We start from the raw sequence: 27290 nt of genomic DNA on the forward strand, positions 1-27290 counted from the left end.
GGGGACGGTAGGCACTGTGGAGGACTGGGGGACGGTAGGCACTGTGGAGGACTGGGGGACGGTAGGCACTGTGGAGGACTGGGGGACGGTAGGCACTGTGGAGGACTGGGGGACGGTAGGCACTGTGGAGGACTGGGGGACGGTAGGCACTGTGGAGGACTGGGGGACGGTAGGCACTGTGGAGGACTGGGGGACGGTAGGCACTGTGGAGGACTGGGGTACAGTAGGTATTGCGGAGGGCTGGGGGAGACAGCAGGGGGCTGTAGAAGACAATGAGATCATGAGGGACTGTGGGAATCATGGGGACTATGGGGGACTGTAGGAGGCCAAGGGGCCCCAGGGAGGGTCATCGAGGGACCATGGAAAACTGAGAGCCGTGGAAACGATGGAGGACTGCAGGGCACTTTTCTGCAGAACTCTCTGGAAGTCTGGTGGAGTTATGAAGGCTGAGGCAAGGGAGGGAATTCTTGGCTGAGAAAAGGTAGAATTTTCAAACAATAAAGAGGAAAAAATAGAATATGTAGTAACTTGATCAAACCAATGGAAATAAAAAAGCTGAATAAGAAGAAATAGTATTTTCAAATAAATAATGAACATAAACTAAGAAGGAAGGAATACAGTAGTGTATTATTTATTCTGCTTTGTGAATGTACTGGATTTTTCCAGTAAAGACAGAAAATATTCATCTGGGTTGATAGACAAAACCTGGTTCTTTAAGAGAAACAGTTACAGGGGCCAGCAGGTGGTATGGTGGTCAAAGGTGCTCGATTCTCACATGGCTGACTGCAGTTCGAGTCCTGGACCTGGTGGCTTGCATTCTCGCTTCCTCTTTCTCTCTGTGTGTCTCTCTTGTCAAATTAAAAAATAATAACAAATGGAACTAAATAGATAAATAAATGAATAAATCTTAAAAAAAAAGAAATAGTTATTAAAAATAAGCAGGTGATGAGGCTGGCAGGTGGCATGGTAGTTAAGGGTGCTGGACTCCCACATGGCCCACCATGGTTTAAGTCCCGGACCTGGTGGCGTACTATCTCCCTTCCCTTTCTCTCTCTTTGTCTCTCTCTTGTCAAATTAAAACATAATAATAATAAGTGGAATTAAATAAATAAATCTTTTTAAAAAAGGCAGGTGCCAAAGGGAATGAGAGGCATGGCCATGTTATTGTTGTCAGATTAGTGGGATTTTTTTACATTTTAAATTTAAAATTTGCTATAGGGTATGTATGCCTAGGGAGGGGGGGAGTGCGCAAGCATCCCTCCAGGGAGATGGTCATGCCGTAATACCTTCTCTAGTTTTCCTTTTCAGAATTTGGGGCAAGCACACATACACACCTGGTGTGTTTCTTAGGCTGATGGGTCTGGAACTTGAATCGTAGAGTCGGCCAGATGGGATCCAGCTGCCTTAACGCCCACATCATTGGCTGGCCCCAGAATTTTTTTTTGTGGTCAGAGGGATTGTGTGCTTGCCATAGAGGTAGGGAGGAGAGAATGAGAGAATAAGAGATAGATAAAGTACCTCCCAGTGGAGGCATGGTCATGCCCTGATCTTTTCCCTCAGTCTCCCCATCCCACGTGGATTTGGGGCACGCGTGCACATGAGCCCAGTGTGTTCTTCAAGTCACGAGAGTCAAGATTCCAACAGCTCAGGACTTAGCTGCAGAGGTAAGGAGAGAGCCTAGGTTAGTGAAAGGTAAACGAAGCAGCAGGATAGAGAGGGTATTTGGTTCTGATGAAACTATTCGCAGAGAAGAAACAGCTATACCCCTCGTGCATCTGCCAATGAAGGAGTTATATAAGGCCCACCTGTTGGAAATATAAGGCGATCTAGTAAAAATAGTATCATGAGGGAAGATAAGAAGATATTGTGAAAGGAACATCAAAAGTGAATAATTCAGTTTTTTTTTCACCACCCTTAGGTGAATAAACTTTTTTTTTCTTTTTGAGAGTTTTTTGCTATAGGGCGCGTGCGCTCGCCAGACAGACAGAGAGAGACAGAGAGACAGAAAGCGAGAAATCACTCCCCAGAGGGGATGGTCATGCCGCAATCCCTTCTCCTCCGTTCTCCTCTCAGGATCTTGGGCATGCATGCACACATGCCCGGCGTGAGTTTTAAGCCACCGGGTCCGGGACGCGAACTGTGGTCGACTACATGGGAGTCCAGCGACATAGCCATTACGCTAACTGCTCGTCCCCGTGAATAAACTTTTTTCAAGGAATTATTTTTTTTATTTAATTTCATTTATTATTATTATTTTTAAAATTGACCAGAGAGAGACACAGGGCGGGACAGGGAAGTGAGAAAGCAAGCCATCAGGTCTGGGACTCGAACTACAATTGGCCACGTGGCAGTCCAGTGCCTTAACCTCTGCACCACCTGCTGGCCCCAGCAAATAAACTTTTTTATATGCACTTTTTTTTTTTAAGAGAGATTTTTGCTATAGGGAGTGTGTGCTTGCCAGGGACAGAGAGAGACAGGGAGAGAGAAACTGAGAAACTACCCCCCTTGTTTGTGGGGGGGATGGCCATACCGCAATCCCCTCTACTTCATTCTCCTCTTGGGATTTTGGGCACACCCACACCCACACCCACACACACGCACACCTTGTGTGAGTTTCAAATCGCTGGGTCCAGGACTCGAACCACAGTCAACCATGTGGGAGTCCAGTGTCTTAACTGCCATATTACTTGCTGGCCCCTATATGTACTTTATATTTTTTAATTTACCAGAGGGTATGTGTGCTTGCTGGGGAGAGACAGAGAAAGAGAGAAAGCGAAGGAAAGTGAGAAAGCACCCCTAAGGGGGGATGAACATGACAATTCCTCTCCCCCATTTCTCCCTTCTTTTGTGCACTCGCGCACACACACCTGCTGGGTCTGGCACTCAAACTGCACAATCATCCATATAGGATCTGGCCTCCTGAACCATGATGCCAGAGGGTTGCTCTATATGCACTTATTACATTACATTTAAAGACATCAATCTTGTCTTTGGTTACAAAGAACATTTCTTTTTTTTCCCCCATATTTATTTATTTGTTTCCATTTGTTGTTATTATCATTTCTAAATTTTGACCAGAGAGAGACAGAGAGAGAGAGAGAAAGGGAAAGCAAGAAAGCAAGCCTCCAGATCCGGGACTCGAACTGCGGTCGGCCTCATGGGAATCCAGTGCTCTTAACCACCCCACCATCTGCCGGCCCCACAAAGAACATTTCAACAAATTCTTTTTTTTTTTTTTTAAATTATTTATTTATGGGACTAGCAGTTAGTGTAATGGCTATGTCGCTGGACTCCCATGTAGTCAACTGCGGTTCACATCCCAGATCCGGTGGCTTAAAACTCACGCCGGGTGCGTGTGCGTGCATGCCCAAGATCCCGAGAGGAGAACGGAGGAGAAGGGATTGCGGCATGGCCATCCCCCCTGGGGGGTGATTTCTCGCTTTCTGTCTCTCTATCTCTGTCTGTCTGGTGAGTGCATGCGCCCTAAATGGGGGGGGCAGAGGAAGGTATGGAGGGCAACCATGGATGCCAGGGAAAAAGGGGGGGGAAGGTGGGACATAGCAAAGGGTGGGGGATGGGGAATCAGGGATGGCAAGACAAAGGGCAAGGTATGCAGGACGTAAGAATTGGAAAATTATTTGCTGAGAACATATATGTGGATGTACTTGATTGAGACAATGCACAGTGTATTTTGGATGGAAAATTCATTTGTGTGTTGTGATGGTGTAAAGTGAATTAATAAATTGAAAAAAAAAGTTAGTGCTCTGACCCACTTGTTAATCACTTTATTTTCACTGTTAGAACTTCTTAAGAAAACATTTTTTAACCAAAAATATATTGTAATCATTTCCGTTATGAAATACATATACCTGCTATTTCTAAAAAAAAAAAAAAAAAGAAATCAAGCTGCCAGGTCTGGGGCTTAAACCGCAGTTGGCCATGTGGGAATCCAGTGCCTTTAACCATGATACCACCTGTCAGCCCCTCAACAAATTCTTTTTTTTGGTATGTTTTTTAGAATAATTTTATTTGACTTTATTTATTTATTTATTTATTTTAATTTGACTAGAGAGGGACAGAATGAGAGAGAGAGAGAGAGAAAGGGAAAGTGAGAAAGCAAGCCACCAGGTCCGGGACTTGAACTACGGTCGGCCATGTCCATGTGGGAATCCAGCACCCTTAACCACCACACCACCTGCTGGCCACCCCTCAACAAATTCCTAAAGAGAGAGAGATTACATACAATAGTTTCTGATCCTAATTTAACAAACTGATAAATGCTAAAGAATAGCAAATAAAACTTAACTTGGGAATGAAGAAAGACGTTCCTAGCAATGAAGAGAAAGGGCTCTGTGGGGCCAGCGGACGGTGTAATGGTAACATTGCTGGACTCCCACCTGGCTGACCACAGTTCAAATTCTGGACTTGGCTTGAAACTCATGCCAAGTGCGTGCGCATGTGTGCCCAAAATCCTGAGAGGAGACTGGAGGGAAAGGGGTTGCAGCATGGCCAACCCCCGGTGGGGGTGTGTGTGTGTGATTTTTTGTTTTCTGTCTCTCTGTCTTTCTCTGTCTCTCCAGCAAGTGCATGTGTCCTATAGCAAAAATCTCTCTTTAAAAAAAAAAAAGGCGACAGAAAGGGCTCTGCGTGTATATGCGTACAACAGATGTGTGTGTAGGGTGTGTGCACTTTCCGGACTCTGTGCTTCTGTGTGTTGACTGTGACACACAGTCTGTGCCATCGACTAGCTGCCCAGGCGTGGACAGACGACGTCCTTGTGGGCAGTAAGGGTAGCCTCCTCATGTGGTTGGGGAGTGGAGGGGCCACTCAGTGCCTGGGGACAACGTGTGTCATGCAACAGCGGGGATACTTACTGTGGGGCACTGCGGGTTCTTAAACATGACCTTGAACTTGGTTTGGATCTCTCCTGGGATGACTGGAGTGAAGATAACAGGCACTTTGATGGAGCTAAAGGGGCCAATTTCTCCCTCTGTTATCTGCACAGGAAGAGAAATGCCGCATGTGTCAGTCAGGTTTCGTGGTTTTTAGTATGGCTCCTCCCATTGATGCTCACAAAGGCCACATCACTGCAAGGATGAATGGTGGCAGGACCCATGTCTCTGGGGTGACTGCTCGGCCACACGCAGGCACTGGACCTGAACTTGACCCTGCCCTGTAAGGACTCACTGTCGGATCTTAGCCGAAGGGGAGGTGATGGCAGCTTGAAGCCCTCTCCACACCCTCCCGCTACCTCCAACCCTACTTGGCATGTGCAAGTGTGCTCCTGTCAGAGGGGGGTCCACATCAGTGTCCTCTCCAGGCTGGACCACGTATCAAGCATGTAGGAAACTGGCCCTGTGGCTCTGGTCCATGGGCCAGCTTGGGGTGAGGGTGACCTGACGTGAACTGAGATGGCAAGATGTCTGGAGGCTGCGAGTCCAGCAGCGGGCACAGCCCAGCCTGTTTTGGTCAAGCTGAAGGGCTAACTAGGGTGGGGGGTGTCTGTGGGTCAGGAGGGTGCCCAGGGTCAGAGAAGCTGGGTTGTCTCCCAGCTAGTGGCAACCGGGGTCTGAGCAGGACGGGCTGGCTGACCTTCCCCAATGCGATCTCTGTCTGCTCCTCGCTGGAAGTCATTGCCAGGGCAGTAGGTACAGATGTTCTCTCTGGTTCTGGAAGAGAAGGGGTGTCCAATGAGGGCTGGCTCAGCAGGGGAGAGGCAGCTCTGCCTAGACCATCCAGGACAGTCACTACCCCCACACCCACAGCTTGGGCTCCGCCCTTTCTGAACACAGTGGAGCCGTGCACAGCACAGGGGGCACTGGGTGCCAGGATAGGATCCTGCCTCTCCCTCCTGCTACAGTGGGACTCCTTTCCCTTAGTCCGACCAATTTGAAGTCGTCATGTCCCTGCCTGTCCCTCAGTAGTCCTCTTTATTGCTGGGTAGCACCCCTGGCAGGGATGGACAGCAGCTGTCGGGATGGACAGCAGCTGTCGTGATGGACATTGGAGGGTTAGTTTTGGTAATTACAAATAGTATATGCGCTGCCAAAGCGAGCACGGTAATTACCAGTAAGTACTCTAGGGCCAGCCAGTAGCGTGGTGGTTAAGGCCATTGGATTCCACATAGTTGACTGTATGGTTCAAGTCCTAGATCTGGTGACTTGAAAAACTACGACAGGTCTGTGTGCGTGAGGAGGAGAGGAGAATGGGGGAGAAAGGGTTGTGGCCTGGCCATCCCCCCAGGGGGAGATTTTCCCTCTCAATCCGTCTCTCTCTGGTGAGTGCATGCACTCTGTAGCCAATTTAAATAAAGAAACCCTCTATAAACATTCCTATACAGGTTTTTGTATGTGAATATGTTTTCATTTCTCTTGGCAAATGCCCAGGACAGGATTGCTGAGTTGTATGATACTTTATAAGAAACAGCAGAATTCAAGATGGCGGGGCCATTTTGCAGCCCCAGTGGCAACGTGAGTTAAGGTTGCTCCTCTCCAGCCATTCTCATAGGTGTGCAGTATATCCCATGGGGGTTTTAATCGGGATTTCTTAAATGTCTAATGATATTAAGCCAGTCTGTGGCTTATCATTTCATTCTTTTAACAGTGTTTTTCAAAGAACATTCTTAATTTTGATAAAGTCCAGTTTATAATTTTTAAATAAATTTTAAAAAGAGAATTATTTAGTTTTGTTATTATTATTATTGTTATTTTTTTGAGAGTTTTTTGCTATAGGGTATGTGCGCTCGCCAGGAAGACAGAGAGAGACAGAGAGACAGAAAACGAGAAATCACCCCCCAGGGGGGATGGCCACGCCGCAATCCCTTCTCCTCCATTCTCCTCTTGGGATCTTGGGCACACACACACACATGCCTGGTGTGAGTTTAAGCCACCAGGTCCGGGACCTGAACCGTTGTCGACTACATGGGAGTCCAGCGACATAGCCATTATCCAAACTGCCGATCCCTTAGTTTTGTTATGATTAATAATATTTTAGAAAGATTATTGCTATAGGGCACATGTGCTCACTGGAGAGACAGAGAGACAGGAAGGAAGAAATCATCCCTCAGGGGTGATGGCCATGCCACGGTTCCTTCTCCTCTATTCTCCTCTTAGGATTTTGGGCATGCACGCACACATGCCTGGTGCGTTTCAAGCCTCTGGGTTCAAGATTCAAACTGTAGTCAGCCATGTGAGAGTCCAGCGACACAACCATTAGGCCATCTGCTGGTCACTGTTTTTATTTTTTTAATTTGACCAGAGAGAGAAATGGAAGCTTAGAAAGCAAGCCACCAGGTCTGGAACTCAAACCACAGTTGGTCATATGGGAGTTAAGCACCTTAACCATCATGCTAACTGCTGGTCCCAGTTTTTATAGTCTTTGGCATATAGATCCTGAACTTTTTTTTTTTTAAGAGGTTTTTGCTATAGGACGTGTGCGCTCACCAGAAAGACAGAGAGACAGAAATCAAGAAATCACCCCCCAAGGGGGATAGCCACGCCACAATCACTTCTCCTCCATTCTCCTCTTGGGATCTTGGGCATGCACGCACACATGCCTGGTGTGAGTTTAAGCCACCGGGTCTGGGACTCGAACCTCGGTCGACTACATGGGAGTCCAGCAACATACCTATTACACTAACTGCTGGTCCCAGTTTTTATAGTCTTTGGCATATAGATCCTGAACTTTTTTTTTTTTTAAGAGGTTTTTGCTATAGGACGTGTGCGCTCACCAGAAAGACAGAGAGACAGAAAATGAGAAATCACCCCCTGGGGAGGTGGCCACACCACAATCCCTTCTCTATTCTCCTCACGGGATCTTGGGCAGGCACACACACACGCCTGATGTGAATTTAAGCCACTGGGTCCGGAACTTGAACTGTAGTTGACTATATGGGAGTCCAGCAACATAGCCATTACACCAACTGCTGGTCCCAGATCCTGAACATTTTTTGTTAGCTATATAACTCAGTGCTTCATGCCTGGGGTGTTATTTTAAATGATACTCATAAAAATTCTATTTTCGGGACTAGCAGTTGGTGTAATGGCTATGTCACTGAACTCCCATGTAGTTGACTGCGGTTTGAGTCCCGGACCCGGTAGCTTAAACTCACGCTGGGCGCGTGTGCATGCGTGCCCAAGATCCCAAGAGGAGAATGGAGGAGAAGGGATTGCGGTGTGGCCATCCCCCCCAAGGGCGGCGTTCTCACTTTCTGTCTCTCTGTCTCTCTCTGTCTTTCTGGCGAGCGTACATGCCCTATAGCAAACACCTCTAAAAACAAATTCTATTTTCAAAAAAATAATATTTTCAATGGTTAATTTCTTTTTCTTTTTTCTTTTAAAAGGTTTTTGCCTTAGGATGCATGCACTTGCTGGAGAGACAGAGACAGAGGGAGGGAAGTTGAGAAATCACCCCTTGGGGGGATGGCTACACCACAATCCCTTCTCCTTTCGCAAGTTTGGGCACACATGCATGCGTGCCTGGTGTGAGTTTTGTTGGGTTTGGAACTCACACCACGGGTGGCCATGTGGGAGTCCAGCTCCTTAACCACTACACCACCTGCTGGTTCCCCCCCCTCTTTTTTTTTTTTTTTGAGAGGTTTCTGCTATTGGGCGTGTGCACTCGCCAGACAGACAGAGAGACAGAAAGCGAGAAATCACTCCCCAGGGGGGATGGCCACACTGCAAACCCTTCTCCTCCATTCTCCTCTTGGGATCTTGGGCACGCATGCACATGCGCCCGGCATGAGTTTAAGCCACCGGTCCGGGACTCAAACCGCGGTCGACTACGTGGGAGTCCATGACATAGCCATTACGCTAACTGCTGGTCTCTCCCCCTCCTCTTTAAAAAAAAATTTTTTTTAAGGTTTTTGTTACAGGGTACATGCATTCTCTGGAGACAGACAGAGAGACATTGAGAAAGTGAGAAATTACCCCACAGGAGGATGGCCACACCACAATCCCCTGTTCTCCATTCTCCTCCTGGGATTTGGGGCATGCATATACATGCACCCGGTGTGATTTTCAAGCTGCCACTTGCAGAACTTGAACTGCTGAGTTGGCTATGTGGGAGTCCAGTGCCACCTGCTGGCCACTCCGTCAGAGTCTCTCTGTATCGCCTGTGCTGGCTACAAGTTCACAGTCCTCCTGCCTCAGCATCCCAAGGAGCGGGGTCTAGAGAGGCATGGCACCACGCCCAGCTTTTTAGGGTAGAACAGGGAACTGAACCCAGGCCTCCCACATGGCTTCAGTCCACCTAACAGCAATGTCCAGCATGTACTTCTAGCTGGGCTAGAGCTGAAGCCCTTTTATGTAGTGAATATTTACGTGAAAAAAAAATCTCAGTCCTTACTTTCATCACCCAAAAATTTAATTATAAATGAATCATAGACTTAGACATGAAAGCTATATCTTACGTCTTCATAACCTAGGGACAGAAAGAACTTGCTAAAGCAGTATAAAAAATAAACTCCAGGGACCAGCCAGCGGCATGGTGGTTGAAACACTGGAATCCCACATGGCCAACTACGGGCTGAGTCCTGGGCCTTGCGGCTTGCTTTCTAACTCTCTCTCTTCTCCCCTCTCTCTGGTGAGCACATGTGCCCTATAGAAATTAAATAATAATAATAATAAATTAATTAATTAAATAAATAAGGTTTTTTTTTTTGCACTTGCCAGACAGACAGAGAGAGACAGAGACAGAAAACAAGAAATCACTCCCCGGGGGGATGGCCACGCTGCAATCCCTTCTCCTCCATTCTCCTCTTGGGACCTTGGGCACGCATGTACACGCGCCTGGCATGAGTTTAAGCTACCAGGTCCGGGACTCGAACCGTGGTTGACTACATGGGAGTCCAGTGACATAGCCGTTACGCTAACTGCTGGTCCCATCAATAAATAAGTCTTAAAGAAAAACCCAAAAATGAACTCCAAAAGAAATCAGTGATAAATTTGCAAACCTTAAAATTAAGAGTTTTGTGTTAGAAACAGATATAAAGGGAATAAAAAGACAAGCCACAGAACTGGAGGCAATGTTTTACATTTTCCAAACGGACAAAAAGTTAGTATCCAGGATACATTAAGAAGTCCTGTGACTATGTAAGAAAGAGACAAATAACCCTACAGAAAAATCAGTGAAAGCCTCAAGCAGGTATCTCATGCAAAAGAAAACATAAATAGTACATGAGCACATGAAAACATGCAATCTTATTGTTGATCTGGGAAAACTGCCCCGCAGACCTCCTAGAGGGGACACAGCAAGCCCTGTGACTTGGGTCCATGTGGACACGGAAAGAGGCATTCTTTTTTTTTAATTTTTAAATTATTTATTTATCCACTCATTTATTTATCTCTTTATTTTTTATTTGACCAGAGAGAGACACACAGAGAGAGAGGGGAAGGTGAGAAAGCAAGCCACCAGGTCCGGGACTCAAACCATGGTTGGCCATGTGGGAATGTCCAGCGTCTCAACCACCACGCCACCTGCTGGTCCTGGAAAAAGGCATTCTGAACCCAGCGTGGCTCCTTAGAGCTTTCTGTGACAGGGACAGCCACTGGCCACGTGTTGCTATTGAACATGTGAAATATAGTTCATTGGAAGGAGAAATAGATTTTTTACTATTATTTAACATGGATTAATCTACACTTAAATAGCTAGTTGTGGCTAGGGACAGGCATATTGGACAGTAGTCTTATACTCACTGTTGACGAGAGTGCAAATTAGCACAACTTTTGAAAAAGAGCTTGACATTAACTAGTGAAAGTGAAGCTGGGCATACTCTCGGATGCAGCAAGGAACACCAACCACGTGAAGAGACTCACACAGGGAGTCGCATGGGTGCAGAGCGCGACGTTCCTGATGGCACAGACCTTGACCCAACTACACATGGACTGGCAGGAGAATGCATCTACAACTTGAGGCACATACATGAAAGGGAACCACACAGCGGTGAAACAGAGGAAGTGCAGCTCGCACATGAGCACTGAGGGTGAACCTCAGGAGCTGAGCCCTGAGCAGTGGGCTAGTGCATGGAAGAACACATGCATGTGGTTCTTTATGTAACACGTTTATGCAAAGGCCCAATCAGAAGCCTCCTGATTTCTGGATGTCTGTGCATGTGGGGGGAAACTATAAAGAGAACAAAGGAATGATGAAAATAGTTCAAGGTAGGAGTCATGGCAGGGGGTGGAGCTGGGGTGCATTAGGGCAGGGCCAGGGCCTAGAGGGAGCTTTCTGCTTCAGCTCAGCACTGGATACGTATCATTAATGACTGCTCTCAATACCATCCTGGGGGGTCATACGCACTCTGCATAGCTGATAGGAAACAAGAACCACAGCCATGCGGGCAGGGTCATCCAGACAGCCCAGTGTCCCAGTGATGTATGCAGAGACTTGTGTGCTCCCCCCTCCCCCCCCCCGTTACCATGTAGCCAATCTGGTGGTTCTTCAGATTTTTAGTTAGCTTCAACATGAATGAAAATTTCCCTCTGTCTTTCTTTTTTTATTTTTGGGGAGAGATTTTTGCTATAGGGCGCGTGAACTTGCCGGAAAGAGAGAGACAGAGAGACAGAAAGTGAGAAACATCCCCCGGGCGGGGGGCGGTGGCCACACCGCAATCCCTTCTCCTCCTTTCTCCTCTTGGGATCTTGGGCACGCACGCACGCACATGCGCCTGGTGTGAGTTTAAGTGGCCGAGTCCGGGACTCGAACCACGGTCGAGTACACGGGAGTCTAGCGACATAGCCATTATGCTAACTGCTGGTCCCTCTGTCTTTCTTTTTTTAAGAGAGAGATTTTCGGTGCAGGGTGTGTGCGTTCGCTGGAGAGACAGAGAGAGACAGAGAGACAGAAGTGCAAAATCACCCCCCAGAGAGGATGGCCATGCCACAATCCCTTCTCCTTCATTCTCCTCTCGGGATTTTGGGCATACATGTACACACATCCGGCCTGTGTTTAAGCAGCCAGGTCTGGGACTTGAACCACAGTCGACTACGTAGGAGTCCTGCGATGGACATAACCATATGTCATCCTCCTGTCCCTGCAAATTTCTTTTTTCTTAGAGAAATATTTACTATAGAGCATGTGTATTTGCCAGAGAGACAGAGAGTGACGGCAAGACAGAAAGTGAGAAATCCTTCCCTAGGCGGAATGGCCACGCTGCAATCCCTTCTCCTCTTTGGATTTTGGGCATGCATGCACAAGGCCCAGTGTGAGTTTCAAGTTGCCGGGGCTGACAGTTGAACTGCAGTCAGCCAAGTGGGAGTCCATCAACGTAACCATGACACCATCTGCTGGCCTCCGTGAATGCAAATTTCAGCCTACTCCATAACCAGGATTTATTTCAATATATGAATATTCTTATTTACTCTTGGCTTAAAATAGAAGCCCTGGGAAAATTCCATACCTTTGGACTCTTTCAAACCCTACCAGGGCCCTGGTCCCCTCGGTATCTAGCCAAGACACAGCTCTCTGGCATTTCTGGGGCCTGCTCCTGTCCACGCAAGCCCTCACTTTGGCCTGCCTGGCAGCCCACTGGATGCAAGTCCCCTCTAACTTGGGGAGTCAGAGGCAGAAGGGAAGCCCTGTGCTGGGGATAGACACCCAGAGCCCTGATGCTGAGGCCAGTTGTGGGGACCCCATTCACCTCCAGGACGTGCTTCCTCCTGGTCCTTGCTGTCCGGCTTCCCTGACTCCTTCCAGCTCTGCACATCCACAGGGGAGGAATCGCCCTCAAACTGTTGCTCGGAAAGACCGGTGATGATTTTTTCATAAATACTCTTTTCTTCGTATGTGAGGAGACTGCTCTGAAAGAGAGCACATGGGATCTGTACCTGGCTGTTGCCCCATGGACCTTTCCCATTCAGTTCCTAGCCTCCCTTGTTGCTGACAGGGCCCTTGTGGAGACACGGTTGTGTTCTGGGCTGGGGGCTGCTGGCTCCTGCATGTCCTGGGTCCCAGGACCACAGAAATGCCTCACCAGGGGCTCAAGGCTGACCGGTTAGCCTCCTTTATTCTGGGTGAGTCTGTCCCCCTCAGTCCCTTCAGGCTCATCCTCAGAATGAGGATGCCCATCTTGGAACCCACCTGTATGCTGGGCTCTGCACACCACCAGCCTGGCCACCTGCCACCCTGCCTAGATCCATACCCGGGGGCTGGCTCTGCTACAGCCTGAGCTTGTGGGGCCCAAGGTCTCCTTCCTGAGCAGACCTGCATTCCTCGTAGCTGGATGGAGGCAGAGCCCTCCTCTCCATGGGAGCCCCTGGACACCCAAAGGGGCCCTTCAGCAACTCATCCCCACCTGTCCTGGAGGGCGCCTCCTGCCCCCACCCTAACCTCTAGCCCATCCTTCCTGCTCTCTGGTTCAGATCCCTGCCCCCACTCCTGCTGCAGCACTCTGTCATAGGCCACACTGAGCCCTGTCCTCTCCTGGGGGACCTTCCCGGCTTTCGCTTGACCCCCTCCTGTGTCTGTTGGCACTGTAGAGTAGGGGTTCAATGCGTCTTGCAGAAGATGTTCAAATAATGTGGAAAGGTGTTAAATAGGACAGTATCCCTTCCACCTATTTTCACCCCCAAATAACCCTCTGCGACCCCCTGGGGATGGCGGAAGTTATTTCTATGAAGGGGCTCCCCTCCACACCCCGGCGATATTTCAAGGCCACTTTTCACTTTCATTCACAGAGCGGCACATGTGCAGAGTCTTCTCTCCTTACACTGTGGTACAGGCGTGGGCAGATGTGGAGTTTGCTGTCTGTGGGTTGGACCCCTCCCCAACACCTGGGCAGCCTGAGACACTCCAGGAGACACGGCAGGGGCGACTCAGAATTGGAACTCCTGAGGCAGGGGTAGCACCTGGCTGCCACTGAACCCGAGGCCAGATGATCTCAGGGGTCCTCCTTATGACGCTGGTCTCGCCTCTTCTGTTTACGCTGCTCTGAGGACACTCCCCACAGCCCCTCTGCTCCCTGTTAACATGTGTTGGTGTCTGGGCCCATTCCACACATGGGGTTGTCTTTGGGGACTGGCATACTCACCACTTTCAGTATGGACCAGGAGTCATCCAACTCGCAGAGCTCGGAGGCCGGGAGGCACCTGAATCTTGTGCCCAAGCCCCCAGCATTGGTCAGTGTGATGGTCCGGGATGCAGTCTCACCCACCACATAGCTGCCAAAGTCAATGAGCTCCTGGTCCAGGGACAGCTGCCAAAAAACACCAGAATAAGTCAGGGTAACCACACCAGGCAGGTAGGATGCCCAGCACAAAGGGTAAGACCTATGGGCACTTTGGCCCCACAGCAAGATCTCTCCCTCTGTCACCTTGAAGCCTGAGGGTCCAGGCAGGAAGGACAAGACTGCCATGAGCATGCACTGCGTGCCCCAGACACTGACCCGAATTGGGACTCATAGATGCATGTGCTGATCTTGACCACTTGGGACACCCAAGTCCAGTTTTACTAAAATCAAGCCAGCAGCTCCTTGTTGTGGGATAGTGAGGGTTAGGTGAAAATGCACACGGGGCTTGGAGGCCAACAGGGATTGAGGACTGCCACCCCTGGGGGAGATCAGCTGAGCTGTAAATGCTAGGACCCCAGGACATGTCCTTCTAGAGTGGCAGCACCTCCCTGCACCCTCTGTGAGCTACAGGCCACAGAACCACAGGGGATGCCTGGGCCACACCACAGTTGCACCAAGAAGCCCCTGGGAGGGTTTTCTGGGTACGTCCCTGTGTGCTTCTGCCCCGGAGTCATGACTGGCTGCTTGGGCAAAAGGACAAGTTTCTCAGAGAGCAGACCAAGTCAGCCAAGGGAATGCCACCCCATGCAGTGTAGGGAGGCCGCCTGTGTGAGTGAGCCAGACTGATGCTCCACGCTAGTGCGGCATCTTACCGTCCTATGGCTGAGCTGGAGTTTCTGGTTGAGTTAAATTTCTACCTGGAGCCGTCACTCAGATCCCCTAACAGATAACTTGCTTCCTTTGCTTTTCACAGTAGGAACCTAGTGCCCTTTGATCCTTTAGCCCTGAAACATCCACATCTTCCCCTTACCATTTAACTCCTGTGGCTGCATACTGAGGATCAACCTCCACTAAACACATCTCCTGTGTGTAAGTTACCCTCTGGTATTGAACTTTTACTAAATCCATTATGAGCTTGTCTGCTTTGTTTCATGGACTCAGCGCAGTCGGATGCTGCCTTGTTCCTGCCTGGCTGGAGTTCATCCTTGCTGTGGACTACTGCATGGGGCTGAGGCTACCGCACGGCTCCCGCTCTTTCCTGGTCCAGGTGGGGGTTTTACTGTTTTCTACAGTGCCCTAATGCAGATCCACCCCCAGAGAGAAGTAAGCTCCCGCTTAGGAAACTGACAGTGTCCTCTGTTACCATGGCTTCACCTCATAATGCAATGACCAGAGCGTAGGAGAGCAGGATGACTGGGACCTTGAGGGGGCACATGGTGGGAGAACACTGATTTGGGGGCGGGGGTACCAGCAGCAGTGGGTCTGCAGCTCCTGGACCCCTCACTGTGCTCTCTAGGCCCAGCAGACGAAGAGGCCTGAGGTCTGTCACCCACTCCTGCAGGACTCCCTGGGTCTGGCCTTCTTCCATGACTCGGATCTTGCCTCTTTTTTGGGGGGATCCCTTCCAGAGAAGCACAGTCCAACCTGGTCACTCTGAGGAGAAGGCGAGAGCCCTGGGATAGGGGTGTCCCAGAGATAGGAGGCTGAGCCTGGACTCAAGGGAGCAAACAGCTGCCCAGCTCATGGTGGACATTTGAGAGCCAAGAAGAAGGGAGACTAAAATGAAACACATCCAATGTATAAAAATCTATGAATCCATGATGAGACTTCAATAGAGAAAAGAAAAAAAAACTGATTTGCACAGCTGGGAGTGATTATCATATGAACTCCTCCTTACACCAAAAAGTAGTAAAGAAGTGAATAGTTAAGAAACAACTTAGTAAAGAAAGGAACCCTCCTGGCCTCTTCATAAAGCTGCTGGTTCAGGCAAGAATCAACATCACTAAAACCAGGAGGAGAAATGTCAAAGGGGACTAGATATCAGTGAGGTGTCCCGTGTAGGCCACCTGCCAGGGGAGGCTATCACCAGGTCACTTAAGGCTGATCTTGGAACCAGTTCCCACAGGGGTAGGGGTGGGGAGCAGCCTTCACCTGCCCCTGATCAATGTGGCGTGAGGCGTAGGGCACCATCTGATCTAACTTACTCTTGTATCCAGTTTAAAGGACATATAGGGGACAGGAACACGTGAAATGGAATTGTAGGAGGCAGTGACACACATCCAAAGTGTGGTACCTTCTGTAAGAAAACTGGCCTGATTACTGACATGACCAGAGTGGAATGAGGGTTACTATTCTAGATCAAAACAGACATAGGCCCAGCCGCGGTGACACAGACAGTAGGGTGCCACTGCGCAACACTGGAGCATGTGGGAAGGCTTGGGTTTAGATCTCAGTCTGACCTCAACACACTGGCGTTGATTGATCCCAGCTGGCTGGAAGGTTGGGGGGTAATCACGGCACAGTGAGGCCCTATCCGGGTACCTGTCTCTCTCAGGAAGGAAGAAAAACAGAGTAAAGAACACAATGATGAATACAATGTATGATTTTGATGGTATCCCAGCTTTTTTTTTTATGGGAGAGGTTTTCACTATAAGGCGCGTGTGCTCGCCAGACAGAGAGAGACATAGAGACAGAAAGCGAGAAATTACGCCCCAGGGGAATTGGTCACGACTCAGTCCCTTCTCCTCCATTCTCCTCTTGGGATCTTGGGCACGCACGCACGCGTGCCCGGCGTGAGTTTTAAGTCACCAGGTCCAAGACGCGAACCGCGATCAACTATGTGGGAGTCCAGCGACATAGCCATTAAGCTAACTGCTGGTTCCCGTATCCCAGTTTTTAAAAAGAAGTTATATAATGTGGTTTGGAGGCTATTAGGTACAATTGAATCTGAATGCAGTGATAGTTAATATTTTTAAAAAATTTGGGACCAGCAGTTAGCGCAATGGCTATGTCACTAAAATCCCATGTAGTCAACTGCAGTTTGAGTCTTAGACCCAGTGGCTTAAACTCATGGGGTGCATGTACGTGCATGCCCAAGATCCCGAGAGGAGAATGGAGGAGAAGGGATTGCAGTGTGGCCATCTGCCCTGAGTGGTGATTTCTTGCTTTCTGTCTCTCTGTCTTTCTGGTGAACGCACGTACTCTGTAGCAAAAACCTCTCAAAAAATTTTTTTAGGAGGTGGTTACTGAACTTGAGCTGTGAAATATTGATTTCAGGGACTAAAAATGAAAATCTTCTGCTGAGCCTTCACTCTTCAGATTCATTTCTAGTGGGGTAGGGCAACCTCTGTATCCTTCTCTCCATTTCTCTGTCTCTCTGTGTCTCCCTGTGTGTTAATATTTTTAAAATTTATTATTATTTTTATGGTAAAGTATTCTCTGGGCTCTCAAGTCCCTATTTTATCTTGCTAATTTGTACCTTCCCCCTTCCCATTTGGGAAAGGCACAAACCCAGGCCCATTCTGAGATGGCTACTGAACTTGAACTATGAAATATAACTTTGGTGTGGCACACATGTACGCCTCACGGTTTTCATTTTTTACTTTTTAAAATTAAAATATAAATTATTTTATGGTCTTTTTTACTTTCTTTTTTTTTTCTTTCTTCTTTTAGTCCCCCCCCCTTTTTTTTCTTTAACTTCACCCCTCGGTTGCTCAGTTTCCATGCACTAAGGTCTAAGTGAACAGTATCCAAACATCTCAGTACTATTAGGGTCAGAATATTCCTCAATTGAATCTGACGCATTAAGAGTTAAAAATGGAACAGAAGAGAGAGTGCAGATCACCTCCTCCTGTATGTCTCTGAACACTCAAATTGAACTTTAAGAATTAGGAAGAAACACACAATCCATCAGATGACCAGAAGTCACTGCAGGAGCACAAGAAATATGAGAAAGCAAGAAATACCTCTCCTCCAAGGGAAAAGAATAGACTGTCTCTTCATCCACGAACAGTACAATGGAACTCATGGAAATATCAGATAAAGAATTTAGAATACTCATAGTGACAAAGCTAACAGAGATGCAAGAGAAGAGAGACAATGAACTCCAGAAGACTCAGGAGAAAAGAGTCCACGATTTCCAGGAGGTGAGGAAGTTCTTGGACGATCTGAAAGAAGAAGTACACACCATAAAAAAGAATCAAATGGAGCTGTTAGAGATGAAGGGTATAATACAGGAAATCAAAACCTCCCTTGAAAGTATTAAATGCAGACTAGATCATACAGAAGATCAAATCTCAGATCTAGAAGACAGAATCAATGGCCTAGAAAAATTCACCACAAAGACTGAGAAAATAGCCAAAAAAGTGAGAATAATATACAAGAAATATTAGATACTATTAAACATCCAAACATCTGGATAATTGGTATCCCAGAAGGTGAAGAGACTAGTAAGGGCATTGATAATCTATTCCATGAAATCCTGGAAGAAAACTTTCCAAACCTTGAGAGGCATTCAAAGATCCAGGCCCAAGAAATACAAAGGACCCCAAATAGAATCAACCCCAGAAGATCTTCTCTAGGACACATTATAGCCAGATTGACCAAAACTACAAAGACAAGATACTAAGATTGGCAAGAGAGAAACGGCAAGTTACCTACAAAGGATATCCCATCAGGCTAACAGCAGACCTCTCATAGGAAACAATGTGAGTGAGGAAAGAATGGGAAAATATGTTCAAAGTGTTAAGGGAAAAGCAATTTCAACCAAGAATACTATACCTGGCAAGATTATCCTTCATATGGTAAGAAAAGACAAGAACATTCTCAGAGAAACAAAAGCTGAAAGAATTTACCAACACCAAACCAGAAGTTCTGAAGGGAGTGCTATACCAGGGAAACTAAATACACACAGAAATAAGAGTTCAAAAACAACTAAGAAAATGGACAACTTAAAGGTAGGGACAAGTCTGGAGTTGAATTTTATATTCCAGAATTTAAATGGGAAGATCAGACCACAACAGAAGACAGATTAAGTACGTGAAGCTGAACTGGTGAAATCGAATCTTACGAGTTTTGACTAAAACATTACTGATTTTCTTCTATGCTTTGTTTTCCAGATTTATGGATTTTTGTCTTGTTTTGAACTGCCGATAGGTTCATGTACTTACTATTTGAACAGAATCCTAACCTGTTTCCTGGATTTAAGTTTTAAGCAAAGCTCTCTTAGCATTTTTAAAAATTTTGATTTATTAAATCTAAAAACACTTTTCTTGAAATTAAAATATATATTTAAATATACCTATTTAATGACCACAGAAAGCTATATAGCATCAGCTAGGTGCTACTTTATAGCATATTCATTCTACTCAGAATTTAATGCCTAGTTAGACATGTGTCCACAGATAATGTATGCATCATTGAACTTGCTATTGAAAGTAGTTAGATTCGGGACCAGCAGGTGGCGTAATGGCTGCATCACTGGACTCCGGACTCCCTTGTAGTCGACTGTGGTTTGAGTCCCGGACCGGGTGGTTTAAATTCATGCCTGGAGTGTGTGCGTGCGTGCCCAAGATCCCAAGAGGAGAATGGAGGAGAAGGGATTGTGGCGTGGCCATCCCCTTTGGGGAGTGATTTCCAGCTTTCTATCTCTTTGTCTCTCTCTGTCTTTCTGGCGAGCACATGTGCTCTATAGCAAAAAACAACAACAAAAAGAAAGTAGTTAGATTAATTAAGATATTTTGTGAATCAATAAAATGTGGGGGAAATAAAAGGAATGGAAAGCAACTGTAGACACCAGAGACAGTGTGAGAGACAGTGTGGGAAATGGCAGAGGATGAGAAATAGGGGGGAAAATATATATACATAAACAAGAAATGGAAAATTATCGATGATAACATATATGATTAAGCCTCTATGAAGTGTATTCTGGATGGGAAATCACATTTTGTATGCTGTGATGATGCTCAGTAAATGAATGTAAAATAAGTAAATAAATTAATTAAATTTTTAAAAGAAAATAATTATTTTAATTTTATTTATTCATTCATTTATTTAATTTGACAAGAGAGAGGGGGGAAAGTGAGAAAGCAAGCCACCAGGTCCAGGACTTGAACCACTTGCTGGCCCCTCAATAGTTAATATTAGTTAGTCAATGTGTTAACTTAAAAAAAAATCATGATGGGGCCAGCAAGTGGCATGGTGGTTAAGGTGCTGGACCCCTACATGGCCAATGCTGTTGGAGTCCTGGACTCACACTGGGTGCATATTTCATTGTCTTTTTCTTTTTTTGTATCAAGAGAAAAGATATTTCTGATGTGCTAAATAAACCTTTAGAGGTTAATTAGCAGCATGACTAATTTAGCCATTGCTGTCAGACACCTTCATTCAAACAAGTTAAAAAAAAATGAAAATCACACTGGGTACACGTGCACGCATGTCCCCCTAAAATCTGAGGAGGAGAATGGAGGAGAAGAAATTGCAATGTGCCCTCCCCTGGAAGATGTCTTGCTTTCTCTCTCTGTCTATCCCTGTACTCTCCAGCAAGCACATGAGTCCTATGGCAAAAACCTCAGGGGAAAAAAAGAAAAAAAGGACGGTTCCAGCAGGTGGCATGGTGGTTAAGGTGCTAGATCCCACATGACCAGCAATGTGGTTCAAGCCCTGACCCAGCAGCTTGAAAAACCAGTGTGTGTGTGTGTGTGTGTGTGTGTGTGTGTGTTTGTGTGCCTAAAATCTCAAGAGGACAATGGAGAAGAAATTGTGACCTCGTCATCCTCCTGAAAAAATAATCATAAGGGGCCAGCAGGCGGCGTAGTGAAGGCACTGAACTTCCATGAGGCTGAATGTGGTTTGAGTCCTGGACCTGGAGGTTTGATTTCTCACTTTCTCTCTCTCTCTGGGGAGCGCACATGTCCTATAGCAAATTAAAAATAATAAATAAATAAATAATTTAAAAATCATTATAGAGCATGTGCATACGAAAGAGAGCGAGAGAGTGAGAATGGAGGAGACGAGAGTGAGAGCGAGAGAGCGAGCAAGAGAGAGAAGCATTCTTCATAGGATTCGGCCACACTGTAACTGCCTTCCTCCAGTCCTCCAACCTGTCAGGATCATGACCACATGGGCACCTGTATGGTGTATTTTCAGGTTGAACAAGCCAGGGACTCCAACTAAGGCCAGCAGGTGGCTTTCAGCTCCACAGTCTACAGACTATGCCACAGAGACTGGGCCAAGAATTTGTGAATTTTATTAATGTAGAATGCAGACTACTGTTCTCAATTCTTCATTCTCTCTTCTGCCTGTTTTTGTCTAATGCACTGGAATGGGTCCCTCCCTGTCCATTGATGTAAGGCTTGGCTATGTCACCTGCCCTGGCCAACAGTTTGTTAGGAGACATGAAATGAGTGAGAGTTGAAATGTGCTTGTATTGTTGGTTTTGATTTCTTGGGCTCTTGTCATTCTCCATGAGAAGCTCATGCTTGGATAGCTGCTGCCCTGGGAGCTGGGAGCCGTGGCCAGGACTCCCTCATGCACCCCTGTGTTTAGCTTAAGCCCTGCTTAGCTCACTTGTGGCCGGGGCAGAGCTGCTCAGAAGAGCCCTGCCTGGACCAGGCAGACCACGGTTAACCTGCACACTCATGACCAGAATTCTTACTGATTGCGGTTACAAGCTGCTGAGCTCAGGAGTTGGTTGTCATGCAGCATCACTGTGGTAAGAGCTGACAAATTCAGTCAGGACAGACAGTGACACAGTGAGTTCCCTGTTTACCAGAGCTGATGCAGAAGTGCTTTAAGGGTGGAGTGTGGAGTGTTATGATATCACTAGTTACCTTTGAAGTGGATCAGCAAGAATAGATAGGTAGACCAGATGATAAAAATGTGGCAGATGTGGATGATGTTGGGTCTAGGCAGGAGGTACCTGAGTGTTCATTATGCTATTCTTGTTTTTCATTGTTTGAAAAATTTTCTTAATTAAAAACAAACAAACATAAAAGAGCCAAGGAGGACACCAAAACTACATAGCAATTCTGCCTAGAGTTTCAGGAACATGTGAAATATTTTCTAGAAATAAAACAGTTGTGGGACCAGCAGTTAGTGTAATGGCTATGTTGCTGGACTCCCATGTAGTCGACCGCAGTTCGCATCCTGGACCCAGTGGCTTAAAACTCACGCCGGGTGCGTGTGTGTGCGTGCCCAAGATCCCGAGAGGAGAATGGAGGAGAAGGGACTGCGGCGTGACCATCCCCTCTGGGGGGTGATTTCTCGCTTTCTGTCTCTCTGTCTCTCTCTGTCTGGCGAGCGCATGCGCCCTATAGCAAAAACCTCTCCGAAAAATAAAAAGAAAAGAAAGAAATAAAGCTGTTGTAAAAAGGACTGGGGTCTTCTTAGCTGAATCCCAAGTTCCCTTATCTGGAGATAGGAGGCCCCCTCGCCCCCCATCTGTACCCACACTCCAGGAGACACAGCCCCTCCCTGGAGTTTCCAGCCAGGATGCCCCAAGAAACACTAGCTCAGACACCTTTGAACTTACAGAACATTTTTTCGTTGAACATTTTAGTGGAACAGAAAATCCTCCCGTCTGAGCCAAAAATGAGACATTTCCTTCTAGATCTTTATTTATCTAAAAACAAACAAACCAACATAAAACAAACAGACAAACAAAAAATCCAACCACTACACACTTCTGTAACTAGAGTGCACAGGGGTTGCACATTAACCCCCGGGACCTGCTAGGACATTTACCTCATAAGAGTATGGAAAGATAAATACCTGGGTTTCCCTGACAAGTTAGTATACCAGAGGAGCCACATAGTGCTTCTGCCTCGTGTTTCAGGAACATGTTAAATATTTTTTAGAAATAAAACAGCCAAATGGGGCCTTGAGTGACCCTGACTTAGGAACCAAGCGCACCCTTCCTCTGTCAGGATGTTCAACAGAGCCCGAGCAGCTGCAGGCTCTGCCCATCAGCACCCGGGTCCCCTCTGACTCACCATGGGCTTGAAGGTGACAAGCACTTCGCAGGACATCCCAGCTGACATGGGGCCAGGGGGGTCGAACCTGCAGACACGACAATGTGTGGCACATAGGTGGTTTCATCTACTCAGTGGTGGATGCCTCACCTACAGTGGGGCTGAGGCACGCCTCGGGGTGCCTTCTGTTCCCTCCCTCCTGCCCATTCCAGGCTCTGTGCTCTGCCTGGCTACTTTCATGCAGGAGCAGTTCTGGGTCGGCTATGCTCTCTGCTGCCCCCAGTACCACTGGAAGGAGGCATTTGAGTAACATTTGAAAGTCTGAGGGTGAGTGAGTGAGTGAGTGAATGAGGCCAGTCCCCAGGAGCCAACTCCAGAGGGAACGGGGTGCTGTGGGGTGAATTCAAGTCAGATCCCACATGGCCGACTGGGTGCTTTGAGTCCTGGACCCTGGGGCTTGGGGAAAATGCTGGATGCACATGCAGGTGTGCCCAAAATCCCAAAACGGAGGGAGAGAATGAGAAGGGATTGCAGCATGATCATTCCCCACGGGGACACGGGGGGGGGTGCTTTGCTTTCTCTCTCACCCCTCCCTATCTCTCTCTGGTGAGGGCCCATGCCCTCTAGCGCACATACACGCGCAGACACAGTTAAAAGAAGAAAATGAAACACTGCGACAGCAAAAATTTAAATGTGTAGTCCAAGGAAACAGTCTTGAAATAAGAATGGCTTTAATCTTCATATTGAAAAGGCATACTAATTGTCAGGGAAAACTTACCAGAGAGGTCAACATCAAAACGATGATAAAGAAAGAAAACAGGCAGCCAGGCAAACAGCTTAAGCCATGCACAAGGGGAAAAAAATCAGGCTGGGCTCAGACAACTTCAACATGAGAAAATAGAGGAACAGCTTCTAGAAAATGTTCATTAAAATAGCACCTGAAGGCTATGCTCAGACAAACTGGATCTGAACCTGAGGGAACTGAGCCGCAGACCTCCCTCACCTCACCGCCCACGCGAGCCTGACCATTCTTACTCAATGTGGATAAAGTCCCGGAGGTGCTCCTCCACGCCCACCAGCTTGCAGTAGTTAATTGTGTAGGTGGCATTTATCAGCGTGATCTTCTTCTTGTATACTTTGCCAATATCAAAGTCCTAGAAAAGTCAGAGAAGTTACATCCAAGCTTTCTGGCAGCATCTTTAAAGCAGGTCAGAGGGGAGCGGGCTGTGAGCACATTGAGGCAGAGGATCAACGAGTGCATGCTAACTAGCGAGACTTCAAGGGAAGGATTCTCAAGGTTCTCTCCCTGAATTGAGTAGGACCCCTCTAGGGTGCACCAAGAGCAGGTGGGAGGCTCCTGTCTTGTGGCCCCTGCACCTCCCACCCAGGACGTGGGCTTTGCTGCAGACCAGCCAGATTAGAGTGGAAAGGGGAGGACCAGACAATGCAAGTTTCGGAGTGGGTCCCTGACTCCATCAAATGGACCAGAGATGAGGGGAAATCATGGCGACTCTTAAATTGCTTGTTCCTGCAAAGTCTGGCAAGTGGGACCAGATGGACATGGCCTTAGTCTCACTCGTCCCTGCTTTGCAGCTGCTGAAATCAGCAAGTTGTTGGGGCTGGACTCCCTGGGGGTTGCCTCGTGTGAAGTCGGAGTCTGCCCGTCAGCAGGAGCCTGGCCAGTGAGTACTCTCTCTCTCTCCTCTTCCCAGGGGGCCCAGGGGCTCTCTGATGCCCTGAGAGGAGAGTGTGGTTTTCTGAGGGCCATGGAAGCCTCTTGCTCCCTAGGGCTGGTGTCTGACCTCCCACCAAGGTGGAGCCCTCTCACACTCAGCATGGCACCTTGCTGCATGCTTTCTGTGGGAGCCTCTGGATTTTCAAGGTTTGACAATGGAACCAGAAGTAGGACAACAGGTGAAAGGGCCCTTTCCCACCCCTTGCTGCCTTTGAGCCAGTGACTGAGGGTGGCTCGCCTTGAAGTGGATGAGCTCCGGCTTGCTGTTGAAGGGGCGGCCTTTGAACTCATGCCCTGACACCACCTGCTTGCGGACCACCCCACTCCGTAGCTGCTCCATGGTGCGGGCCAGGATGTCCTTGTCCATCTTCGTCCCACCCACGGGCTTCTGATCCACTTCCTCCTTGGGCACCTTGAGTTCAAAAACAGAGGCCATGCTTGTTAAAAGCAAGCCCAGCATGGTGGAGCCTACTCTGTGGGGTCCCTGGCGGCAGCTTAGAAGAGGTAACAGCGAGTAAAGTACAGAGCCAGGCCCGCCAGCTGCCGATGGAGAAAGCCAAGCAGCTTCCGGTGAGAGGCCGAGAGAGGCTCTGACTTGGTTTCTGATCCACTGAGAGACAGTGAGTCCTTACTTCAGAACAAGAGAGAAAGAAATGAAAGGGAAGAAAAGCAACGTCCAGGATTCGGGCACATTTCTGGGAAAGAATGGCAGGGGGTAGTTTTCTAGCCTATTAAGTCAGGGCAAAAGAAAGGTTTTTGAAAAGTCCCCCAGGAAGCAATTTTCTGGAGTGGCAATGTCGGCACAAGTGAAGCTTTACCAAGACGAAAGGCTGCCTTGCTAACGTCGGTATCTGGGAAAGTCACGATCGAGGCCAGCCCTAAAGGTTTCCTTCTGAAGTTGTTGGAATCTTCTGGGACTCGACTCTAGGTCAGTGCTTGCTGGTGCCCTGTGCTGAGAAGCTGTGGCCCCCCTTGCTGTCTGGGGGTGGGAAGCCGCCCAGCGATGCTGGCTCCCACCATCTCCCCAACTGGGTCCAGAGTACGGGAGTGGCCAGCTCGGCCCTGCCTGTCTTGCTTGCTGCCCTGGTCAGTCAGGCTTCCCTGGACCCGCAGAGCCGACTGGCTTTACTTTGACAGCAACTGTCACCACTTTATACAGAATCTGAGGGGTGAGTGACGTCCTCCCAAGAGAGGAGAACCACAGCCTGTGATCGCCCTGCTGCGGGGCCAGCTCCTCAGCTCATCCAGCTGTGCCTGCTCTCTGAGAATCTGCAGGACCAGCCCATGTTTTCTTGAAAAAGCCTGTCAAGGAAAGCCCAAAGTCATGCCTTTTTCTAGAAATATGTTTCCCTAATAGTAAGCAGAGGAATTTCCTTAACTTTTAAGCCCCTCTGCTCCCTCTGACCACACGCAGCAGTGCGTGGCTGACCACTGAGGCCCCAGTGACCACGGGCACTGGGTGGCGAGGCGTTTAGGATTATTGTGCGCCTGAAGGGGCAGGAAGGCTGGAGGTCTGGAGGAGAGGGAAGGCTGGGCGGTGGGAGCACGGGACTTGGAGGAGCAGGAGGCAGGCAGGGAGGAGGTGTATGGGTGATGGAGAGGCCATGAAAAGACACAGCATGGGATGTCTGACTGCAAAGGATCTAAAAGAACAAAGACTATTACCTGGTACAGCTTATGGTCTTCATTCCAAAGCCCGGAGATTTCTGGCTCAGCCAGTGTCTCCTCATCTGGGTTGGTGCTGGGCGCCAAGTTCCCATGGACGGAATCGCTGGAGACGACCTGTGCTAACGAAGTGGGTTCTGGGTCTGCAGTGAGGTCGTTCTCCTGTAGCCAGGGAGAGGATGCAGCTGGCACACTCATCATTGGCAAGTGGAGGATGCGCAGATAATCGAGAAGGAAATAAAAGCCCCTGCCCCCGCCAGGCACACGCCCAGCACATGCCCAGCACATGCCTTATTATTTTTTGTAAATTGCTATTTCTTTATTTCTGGGAGAGATTTTTTCTATAGGGCATGTGTGCTCGCCAGTGAGAGAGAGAGAGACAGAGAGACAGAGGTGAGAAATCGCCCCCTGGGGGGATGGCCACACTGCAATCCCTACTCCATTCTCCTCTCGGATTTTGGGCATGCATGCACACGCGCCCAGTGTGAGTTTCAAGGCACTGGGTCCGGGACTTGAATCGCAGTTGACTATGTGAGAGTCCAGTGACATAACTGCTGCACTATCTGCTGGTCCCAAAAGCCTTATTCTTTACAAGGAGATTATGGCACACAGGCTGGGGCAACTTTTCCCACTTAAAATACAACATAAGTATTTTTATACATTATTACATTTTTTTTACAATGTTCAGAAGAGTTCACAAAACATTCCCTTCTATGGGAAAACATTCTAACCTATGCACATGCCATAGGTTAGGTTCTTTCCACCCATCCTCAGGTGCTCTTTCTTTATTTTATTTTGTAAGAATTATTTATTTAACTTTATTTATTTATTTATTTTCTGGAGAGGTTTTTGCTATAGGGTGTGCGCGCTCGCCAGAAAGACAGAGAGAGACAGAGAGACAGAAAGTGAGAAA

At 47.8% G+C, this 27290-nt stretch overlaps 1 protein-coding gene and 1 non-coding gene across 2 annotated transcripts in view; one reads left to right on the forward strand and one right to left on the reverse strand.

The window, feature by feature from the left end:
* CFAP74 (cilia and flagella associated protein 74) overlaps nucleotides 1-27290 on the reverse strand; it is a 92069-nt gene that overhangs the window by 25527 nt on the left and 39252 nt on the right. The window contains exons 12-20 of the mRNA XM_006161358.2: nucleotides 26378-26539; nucleotides 24951-25124; nucleotides 24013-24131; nucleotides 22999-23065; nucleotides 22539-22628; nucleotides 14030-14194; nucleotides 12641-12800; nucleotides 5593-5669; nucleotides 4875-4997 (exon numbers count right to left, since the gene is read on the reverse strand). Coding sequence (XP_006161420.1) covers nucleotides 4875-4997; nucleotides 5593-5669; nucleotides 12641-12800; nucleotides 14030-14194; nucleotides 22539-22628; nucleotides 22999-23065; nucleotides 24013-24131; nucleotides 24951-25124; nucleotides 26378-26539 — 1137 coding nt within the window. The remainder of the gene's footprint in view (nucleotides 1-4874; nucleotides 4998-5592; nucleotides 5670-12640; nucleotides 12801-14029; nucleotides 14195-22538; nucleotides 22629-22998; nucleotides 23066-24012; nucleotides 24132-24950; nucleotides 25125-26377; nucleotides 26540-27290) is intronic.
* On the forward strand, nucleotides 20267-20398 carry LOC114004536 (small nucleolar RNA SNORA19). The gene has a single exon (XR_003546670.1). It is a non-coding gene; the product is annotated as a small nucleolar RNA SNORA19 (small nucleolar RNA).

Source organism: Tupaia chinensis, unplaced genomic scaffold (assembly GCF_000334495.1).
Source record: "Tupaia chinensis unplaced genomic scaffold, TupChi_1.0 Scaffold138464_1, whole genome shotgun sequence".
Taxonomy (NCBI): domain Eukaryota; kingdom Metazoa; phylum Chordata; class Mammalia; order Scandentia; family Tupaiidae; genus Tupaia; species Tupaia belangeri.